This window comes from Myotis davidii, unplaced genomic scaffold (genome assembly GCF_000327345.1).
Source record: "Myotis davidii unplaced genomic scaffold, ASM32734v1 scaffold1582, whole genome shotgun sequence".
NCBI lineage: Eukaryota > Metazoa > Chordata > Mammalia > Chiroptera > Vespertilionidae > Myotis > Myotis davidii.
Genome location: NW_006293389.1, coordinates 49696 through 59635, shown reverse-complemented (window position 1 = coordinate 59635; position 9940 = coordinate 49696). Strand labels below are relative to the sequence as shown.

The window sequence follows — 9940 nt, the reverse complement described above, 5'->3', positions numbered from 1 at the left end:
CAGGTGTGGGTTCCCCACGGGGGTGCCGGGCAAGCCTGGGTGAGGGGCTGATGGCTGTTTGCAGACTGGCCACAGCCCCTTCAGGTTAAGGGTTCCCCCGGGGTGCCTGGCCAGCCTGGGTGAGGGCCTGATGGCTGTTCGCAGGCCGGCCACAGCCCCTTCAGTGTGGGGGTCCCCACTGGGGTTCCTGGCCAGCCTGGGTGAGGGGCTGATGGCTGTTTGCAGGCTGGTCACAGCTCCTTCAGGGTGGTGGTCCCTTTTGGGGGGCCTGGCCAGCCTGGGTGAGGGGCTGATGGCTGTTTGCAGACTGGCCACAGCCCCTTCAGGTTAAGGGTCCCCCCGGGGTGCCTGGCCAGCCTGGGTGAGAGGCTGATGGCTGTTTGCAGGCTGGGCACGGCCCCCAGTCACCCAAGCTCCCAGTGGAGGCTGGCTGGAAACAGGTATCTGGGGTTTATTTATCTTCTATAATTGAAACTTTGTTGCCTTCAGTGGAGGCTAGAGCTGGCCAGAGCAGGTGGGAAGCTTGGCTCCCTTCATTGCCGGGGCAACCAAGCCTCCTGCTTGCTTCAGTTCCATGTCTGCCGGCCGCCATCTTGGTTGGGTAACTTTGCATATAGTCCGTGGCTTGGGGCATAATGAAGTTACAATTTGCATGTTTCTCTTTTATTAGATTACATACACACACACACACACACACACACACACACACACACACACTAGAGACCCAGTGCACAAAATTTGTCCACAGGTAGGGTCCCTAAGCCTGGCCAGTGATCAGGACCAATGTATGGGGCTACCAGCAGGGTGATCAGGGGCCCCTTGCTGGCACTGCCTTGGCTGGCCTGCGGTCTGCGGGCTGGGGACAGCTACTGCGTTGAGCATCTGCCCCCTGGTGGTCAGTGCGTATCATAGCGACCAGTCGTTCTGCCATTTGGTCAATTTGCATATTAGGCTATTATATAGGATATATATTTTTGTTGACTTCAGAGAGGAAGGGAGAAGGAGATAGAAACATGAATGATAAAATAGAATCATGGATTGGCTGCCTCCTGCATGCCCCTCACTGGGGATCAAGCCCACAACCCTGGCATGTGCCCTGACTGAGAATCAAACTGTGACCTCCTGGTTCATGGGTCGGTCGATGTCAAACACTGAGGCACATTGGCTGGACAAGATGGGCAGTCTTGGCAAGCAGTTAAATGGCCCGAGCATTGTGGTTATGCACCTTGGAGAGTCAAGAGTGTGTTTCTGGGCAGAGATCCTCATATGCATACATATTGATGCCCTACATGGAAGCCCTTGGTGCATTCCCTGGGCACAACAGCTGTGTGGTGCATTACCAGGTCCTGGCGCGGCCATCCAACCGGCCTGAGGGCCTGGTGGGCAGGTTCATCTTTTCTGACTATAACACAGGGTGACACCCCATTCCCTGCTCACCTCACATTTCTGTTGTGACAGTTATACGGAACATTCATGCACATGAAAGCATTGGGTAAGTATGTTGGGACTCTTCTTTTTTTTAAATGTGTTTCGCCCAACTGGTGTGGTTCAGTGGTTGAGCATCAACCTATGAACTACCTCCTGGTTTGATTCCCAGTCAGGGCTCATGCCTGGGTTATGGACTTGATCCCTAGTGTAGAGTATGCAGGAGGCAGCTGCTCCATGATTCTCTCTCTCACCGGTGATGTTTCTATCTCTCTCTCCCTCTCCTTCCTCTCTAAAATCAATAAAATATCTTGTATAATAAAAGGGTAATATTCAGTTTGACCGAATGACAGAAGGACCAGTCTCTATGACATGCACTGACCACTAGGGGCAGACGCTCAATACAGGAGCTGCCCCCAGTGGTCAGTTCACTCCAACAGGGGAGTGCCGCTCAGCCAGAAGCCTGACTCATGGCTGGCGAGTGCAGTGGAGGGAGCCTCTCCCACCTCCTCAGTAGGGCTAAGGATGTCTGACTGCCAGCTTAGGCCTGTTCCCCCGAGTGGGCCGAAGCTGCCAGTCAGATATACCCCAAAGCTCCCAGACTGTGAAAGGGTGCAGGCCGGGCTTAGCTCCCCTGCACCCCGCCCCAACCTACGAATGTCCTGCACCAGGCCTCTAGTGTGTGTGTGTGTGTGTGTGTGTGTGTGTAGTTAAAATGTGTTTCTTTTAATCCTGACCCGAGGATATGTTTTATTGATTTTAGAGAGAAAAGAAGAGAGAGAGTAAGAAACATCAATGTGAGAGAGAAACATCTAATTGGCTCCTATTTGCACCCTAACCAGGGATTGAACCCGTGACCTTTCAGTGTACAGGATGATGCGCCAACCAACTGAGCCACCTGGCCAGGGCATGTCGGGACTCTTTTTTTAAGTCACCGTCGAAAATCATGTCTGTGTTTTCCTGTGAATTCACCTTCCTGTGAATTCACCGTTTGTCACTTAACAACATTTTATGTGTTTTTTTTTTTTTTTAGAAAATAGATATCACCAATAAAGCTGTTACAGAAATTCTTTTGAAAACCACAGAATACATTCAGCCCAATCCAGGTAATGTGGGACAATGTCTGAAACTGTCCTGTTGCCCCGACACGGTGACCCATGCTGACCACCAATGTCGGCTGGGCCCTTCCTTGAAGTGATCTAGCTACAACGCCCTTGGGGTCCCAATCATGAAATGTGGTTTGGGGTTTGTTTTTAAAATATATTTTTATTTATTTCAGAGAGGAAGGGAGAGGGACAGAGAGTTAGAAACATTGATGAGAGAGAAACATTGATCAGCTGCCTCCTGCACACCCCACACTGGGGATGTGCCCACAACCAAGGTACATGCCCTTGACCGGAATTAAACCTGGGACCCTTCAGTCAGCAGGCTGATGCTCTATCCGCTGAGCCAAACCCATTAGGGTGCATGTCGGGACTCTTAACAGAAATGATTGTGACGTTGTCCCTTGTCACCTGTGAGGAGCATCCAGGAATTGCCAAGGTCCTCTGTTTCTTTCCCTTTATTACGGGTGAAAATCACGTCTCAGTGTGTTTTTCTGTGAATTTGCAGTTTGTCACTCACCAACATTTTATGTGATTTTTAAAATATATAATATATATTTTATTTTTTAGAAAATATGTGAGAGAGACACATCAATTGGTTGGCTCCTGCAGGTGCCCCAACCAGGACCAGGGGACCTGCAACCGAAGTACCTGCCCTTGACAAGAATTGAACCCGGGACCCTCTAGTCTGCAGGCCAACACTGTATCCACTGAGCCAGACCGGTTAGGACTTATTTACTTTTTAAAATATATTTTTATTGATTTCAGAAAGGAAGGGAGTGTGGACGAAAGGGGCCACACGCTGACCTGACAAGCTCAGGGAATGACTGCGTGGCAGCCTAGCAGACTCAGAGACCTAAAATAACCACAAAGGATGGTCTGAAATTAAACTTTAACTAAAAGCAGTGATGGTGGGCAGTTATGTCCTAAGCCAGTATCTTCACTGACAAGATCAACTTTGATCCTTACTGAGCCCATTTGCCTTTTGCCTCTAAGATAACATACCCTTGAAGTGTCTGGGTAACTTGTAACTTTCCTTTTTCTGGAGCCCCTGGAGCACAAGCAAATGTTCTGGGCTCCAGGACAGATACTACAAATTCCTTCATTATCATGTTAATTGATCCTGCACCCACCTAAGTATTTTACTTTTTATCCTATCACAGAGGCTTCCCCACTTCGCTTAATCCCACCTCCTTAAATGTGTCACCAATGAATTTCATGTATAAATACGATTGTAACCCTGCCATTTTCCGGAGCACTATCTCAATTTGTTGAGGTTCTGCTTCCCAGCCTATGTCGACAGTTTGGCTCAAATAAACTCACAAAAATTCTTTACAGGTTTCAATGGTTTTTTACGTTAACAGGAGAAAGAGAGACAGAAAGAGCAAGAGAGAGAGGTCCTGATATAGGCTGGTTGCAATGTGTGCACAGTTTCCATTTCCCACGTGACTCTGCAACCAATCACTATGCACCCACCTGGGTGAAGCATGTGCCAATCATGGGAAAGACTAAATAGGTCACTGTGGCCCTTTGGCACCTAAGGTCTCTGACATGTCGCCAAGGATGCCCTCGATCTTGCCAGTTGCATTTGTTGCAGGCTCTCTGCCCCTCCACCCTGTCCGTTGAAGGAATTACAAATGACCCTGTCTTGAAGCATACAGAGTGAAGCTGGGGCTGCTGAGCCCAATGTTGAAGATCCACAGTTGGGGGAAGGCCTCGGAGTGCCTGCAGCCAGAGGACCTGCTGGGCAACTGCATGCTCAAGTATGGCCAGGAGCTGGGCGAGGACTCCACCTTCGGTGAGTGTGGAAGTCCTGGAGGGTGGTCGGCCCATGTCACCTGTAGGTTATACACAAAACCTTTATTTTCTCTTCGCTTCTTTTCTTTTCTTTTTGGATTGATTTCAGAGAGGAAAGGAGAGGGAGTGAGAGAGAAACATCAATGATGAGAGAGAATCACGGATCGGCTGCCTCTTGCATGCCTCCTACTGGAGATCCCAGGCATGTGCCCTGACCGGGCATCGGACCCGTGACCTCCTGGTTCCTAGGTTGATGCTCAACCACTGAGCAATGCAGGCTGGCTGGGAGATGGTTTTTTGTTTGTTTTTGTTAATTCTTACCTGAGGATATTTTCCCTAGATTTTTAGGGAAAGTGGAAGAGAGAGGGAGAGACAGACACATCAATGTGAGAGAAACACATTGCTTGGTTGACTCCTTCATGAACCCTGACCAGGGCCAGGGCCCACCCGAGAAGCCTGCAACCTAGGTATGTGCCCTTAACCAAAATCGAACCTGGGACTCTGGTCCGAAGTTCGATGCTCTACCCACTGAGCTACACGGGAGATGTTTTTAAGAGAACCTGCAACCTCTGTGTACACAGCTTTGAGGTCACCCTCTTGCAAATTTATGCAGATTAGGTGCTGCCTAGGTACTGGGGGTTATTCAGGAAGAGCTGCCCTTTGCTGTCTACACTCAGCATGGCTGCCCGCCCTGCTGGGAGCTGCCCATGTGACACTGCCAGGCTTCTTCCACATCAGGGAGGATCAGGTCCCCTTGCCCTTGGAAGGATCCAGGGTGCAGCCCCAGGAGGACCTGGCAGCAAAAGCTGAGATGAGATGTTCATTCATTCCTATTGTCATCTTCATTGTTGGTGCTTAGCCCCGAGGAGGATTCAATCCTTTTATTGTTTACAAAGAGGGACTTTGTTCTGCAGCTTCTAAAAACCCTTAGGGCAGTGGTGCTCAACCTTCCTAATGCCACGTACCTTTAATACAGTTCCTCATGTTGTGGTGACCCCCAATTTCATTCTACAAATTGAACATAATTAAAGCATAGTGATTAATCACAAAAACAATATGGAATTATATGTGTGTTTTCCGATGGTCTTAGGCGACCCCTGTGAAAGGGTCATTTGACCCCCAAAGGGGTCACGACCCACAGGTTGAGAACTGATGGCCAGTTGACAAAAACAAATTGTGGTTGGTTTATTTTTTACAAAAATTGATCTTTATCTCTATCTAGTGGCCAGAATGGAAAGTGCCTCGGCCTGTCAGCCGCCCGGTGAGTTTGATGAAGAAAAAGAGGAAGTACAGAAGAAATGTAGAAAGTTTTTATTTTTAGCCCGGCTGGCTGGCTCAGTTGTTGAGTTTCTTCTTTTTTTCCATTTTTTTCCAGAAAAACTCTTTTAAATATAATAATGTTACATGCAATAAACATTAGTATCTCAAGAAAAACAATCTTAAATATAATAATGTTACCTTTAATAAACATTAATATTTTGAAAAAATGATTTTAAACACAATGTTATATGCAATAAACACCAATTATTCAAGAAAAACGATATTAAATATAATAATATTACATGCAATAAACAAATATTTCAAGAAAAAAAGAATTGTAATTATTATAATTAATTACACTCAGAGGTTAAGATTTGACCTATGAACCAGGAGGTCACAGTTCGATTACCGGTAAGGGAACATGCCTGGGTTGTGTGGAGGCTGTGCAGGGGGCAGCCAATCCATGATTCTCATCATTGATGTTTCTCTCTGCCTCTCCTTTACTCTCTGAAATCCATAAAAATATGTTTTAAAAAAAGTTTTTGTTTGTATTCTTTTCCAAGTGAAGACCTTGTTAAATAAACCATCACCCACATAACTTGGATAAGAAGTGAATAGCGCCTCCAACCTCCGGGTGCTCTGTGAACGAACGATTTTTATTTGTTTTTCTGTGCCAGGCAGAGCGCTGACTGATATGGGCGAAGCTATGAAGCTGATGGCGGAGGTGAAAGAATCCTTTGATATTAACGTCAAGGAAACCTTTATTGATCCACTCCAGTTAGTACACGACGAAGAGTTAAAACAGATTTCGGTAAGTTTTCTCGGCTGTAAACCCCCGCTTGCTACTTAAAAAGATGTTTGTAGTTAAAACCATGGGGACGTGTCTCTGTAGGGACCCCGCGAAAGCATCATCTTAGTGTGGGCGGTGAAATAGATAATCACTCAGTGATGTTCACCTGACCCCTGGGCAGGAGCCCCAGGAACCATGAGCCCTTTATCCTGTAACTGTGTGTGCATGTGTGTGTGTGTGTGTTTAATGGTAAATGTGTTTATTTATTTTAATTCTCATGCAAGGATATTTGTTCCATTGATTTTTTATTTTTTAAAATATTTTATTGATTTCAGAGAGCAAGGGAGAGGGAGAGATAAAAAGATCAGTGATGAGAGAGAATCATTATTCAGCTGCCACCTGCATGCCCCACACTGGGGAGTGAGCTTGCCATCTAGGCATGTGTCCTTGTCTGGATTTGAACCTGGGACCCTTCAGTCCACAGGCCAATGCTCTAGCCACTGAGCCAAACCAGCTAAGGCCGTTCCATTGGTTTTCAGAGAAATTAGAAGAGAGAAGGAGAGAAACATCGATGTGAGAAAAACACATCAACTGGTTGCCTCCTGCTCTCACCCTGACCAGCACCCCTGCTGGGTAGGAGCCTACAACCAAGGTATGTAACCTTGACCAGAATGGACTCAGGACCCTTAGATCCGAAAGCCAACGCTCTATCCACTGAACCAAAATGGCTAGGGCAGTGGTCGGCAAACTCATTAGTCAACAGAGCCAAATATCAATAGTACTTCTTCAAAGTAGACTCCTCCAGGGCGAAAACCAACTTCTGCGCATGGGCCACGAAGTTTCAATCGCACTGTATGTGCGCGCCCGCACGTGGTATTTTGGAAGAGCCACACTCAAGGGGCCAAAGAGACGCATGTGGCTCGTGATCCGCAGTTTGCCGACCACGGGGCTAGGGCTATCCTGTGGCTTATTGAAGCCAGCAAGAAGCCAGGCTAAAGGTATGTATTTCCATAGCCATGGTTCACAGCAAATGATTCTAAAACTGGAGTGGGTTTTCAATGATGAAAATCAAAACATTCTCATTACATCTTTAAAACTATATATATATTTTTATTGATTTAAGAGAGAGAGAGAAACATCAATGATGAGAGAGAGAAAATCATTGATCCACTGCTTCCTGTACCCCCGTACTAGGATTGAGCCCACAACCCAGGCATGTGCCCTGACCGGGAATCAAACTGTGACTTGTTTCCTAGGTCGATGCTCAACCACTGAGCAACACCGGCTGGGCCTCCTTGCCTCTTTTGATACATGGCACAAATGGTCATTAATTTCCAAGACTTCATTTTATATTTGGAAAGCTTTCTAAAATGGCCACATGGAGCTCACACACACAAGAGGGTGTGTATGTTTCATTCATTGTGGTGTTTGTTCAATTCATTCTGAAATTGTTGGGGAACCTTATGAAAGGTGTATGAGTACTCCAGAACAAGCATGTCAAACTCAAAGCTAACACAGGCCAAATAAAAAAAGATTTAAGTGTATGTGGGACACAAAAAACAAAAAAAACCCTTCAATTTTCATAGAAATGTAGGTTTATTTCAATAGTGACATGATGAATACAAAGGGCTGAAATAAATGAGTCATCACTCACATAAAATAATAGAACACTTTAATAAAAATTAATATTTTTTCTTGAACATTGACTTACCAGACACTGAATAACTGCACAAATGAATAAGCACAATGCAAATAAATCTATTTTTCTTGTTCTCCAAAAGCAAGATATTTTCTGTTGTGCACACCGAATGAGTCAGTCTAAGAGTAAGGAATTGGCCATTGGCTGCTAAAATATTCGCTGCTAGTATTAGTGGAGGGAAATGGTGCACCTGCGCGTAAGCTACATAAGGGAAATGAATGCAACAGGATGATGGTCATCAGTCATTACTGAACGTTGTAGTTCATTATTAAGAATGATCTATAGAAAACAGATACTGCTATGGAGAAGAAGGATGGCAACCGGCAGGAAGGTAGGGAAGGAGAGAGTGTGAGAGCGCAAGGAAGTGATAGAGGAGTGTGTGGACCTGTGGTGTGTGTGTGTGTATGAGCTAGGGAAAGTTAGATTCTGCAGGTCTTCCAAGGGGCTGCCAAACCAGGCACTCTTAGATGGCGGAGCCCCGCTCCCAACGCAGACACTCCAAGGTGGCCAGTGCAGGCACAGAGACCATGCCATCTTGAGAAACAGAGCTGCTTGAGACTAGGATCCTGGCCTCAGCACCACCAAGTCTGGTCTCAGACACAAACTAGGATCCTGCAGCCCCTGGAGACAGAGACCTGCTACCACAACTGCAGACCCACAGACACCAAGAATCCAGACATTCCAGCCACAGATTTCTAAACACATCAGCTAGAAGGGAATGGAAGGAGGTGTACCAGGTGTTTCAAAGCAAAGGATTGAATCCAAGAATACTCTATCAAGCAAGACTATCAATCAAAATTGAAGGGGAAATCAGGAGCTTCGCAGGCAAAAGAAAGCTAAGGGAGTTTATCACTACCAAGCCAGCAATGCAAGAAATGCTAAAGGGAATCTGTAAAAAGAAGAAATAAAAAGGTAAGAAAGAACACAGGCACAAAAATAGAAATGACTACAAACAAATACCTTTCAATAACAACTTTAAACATAAAGGGACAAATGCTCCAATCAAAAGACATTGAATGGCTGAATGGATAAAAGAACATGAACCATATATATGCTGTCTACAAGAGTCCCACCTTAGAACAAGGGACTCACACAGTGAAAGTGAAGGGAAGGAAAAATATCTTTCAGTCAAATGGAAATGAAAAAAAAGCTAGGGTAGCAATACTTATATCTGACAAAATAGACCTCAAAGTGAAGGTCATAACAAGAGATAAGGAAGGCCACTTTATAATACTAAAGGGATCAATACAACAAGAGGATATAACCCTGATAAACATATATGCACCCAATGCAAGAGCACCCAAATACATAAAAAAAACCCTGGAAGATATCAAAGGAGAGAAATATTTCACCCCAAAGCCACAGAATATTCGTTCTTCTCAAGTGTACATGGGACATTTTCAAAAACAGACCACATATTGGGTCACAAGCTAAGTCTCCCCAAATTCAAGAAGATTGAAGTCATACCAAGCATCTTCTCAGAGCACAATGGCATAATATTAGATATAAGCTATAATAAAAACTATCCAAAAAACTCAAATACTTGGAAGCTGAATAGCATGCTATTAAATAATGATTGGGTTACTAATGAGATCAAAGCAGAAATTACAAACATCCTGGAAACTAATGACAATAAAAACACAGCAATCCAAACTCTACGGGACACAATGAAAGCAGTCCTGAGAGGGAATTTTATAGCTCTACAGGTCTACCTCAAAAAAACAAGAAAAAATGGTAGTAAATCATCTAACTCTACAACTCAAAGAATTAGAAAGAGAGCAACAGGAGCTCCAGTGGCGCAATCGGTTAGCGCGCGGTACTTATAAGAAAGAGAGCAACAAGAAAAGCCCAGAGTGAGCAGAAGGA

General features: G+C 45.3%; 1 protein-coding gene across 1 annotated transcript in view; it reads left to right on the top strand.

The window, feature by feature from the left end:
* LOC102774409 (endophilin-A3) overlaps positions 1–9940 on the top strand; it is a 45200-nt gene that overhangs the window by 9503 nt on the left and 25757 nt on the right. Inside the window, exons 3-5 of the mRNA XM_015566126.1 lie at positions 2459–2531; positions 4183–4326; positions 6263–6396. Of these exons, the coding sequence (XP_015421612.1) occupies positions 2459–2531; positions 4183–4326; positions 6263–6396 (351 nt within the window). The remainder of the gene's footprint in view (positions 1–2458; positions 2532–4182; positions 4327–6262; positions 6397–9940) is intronic.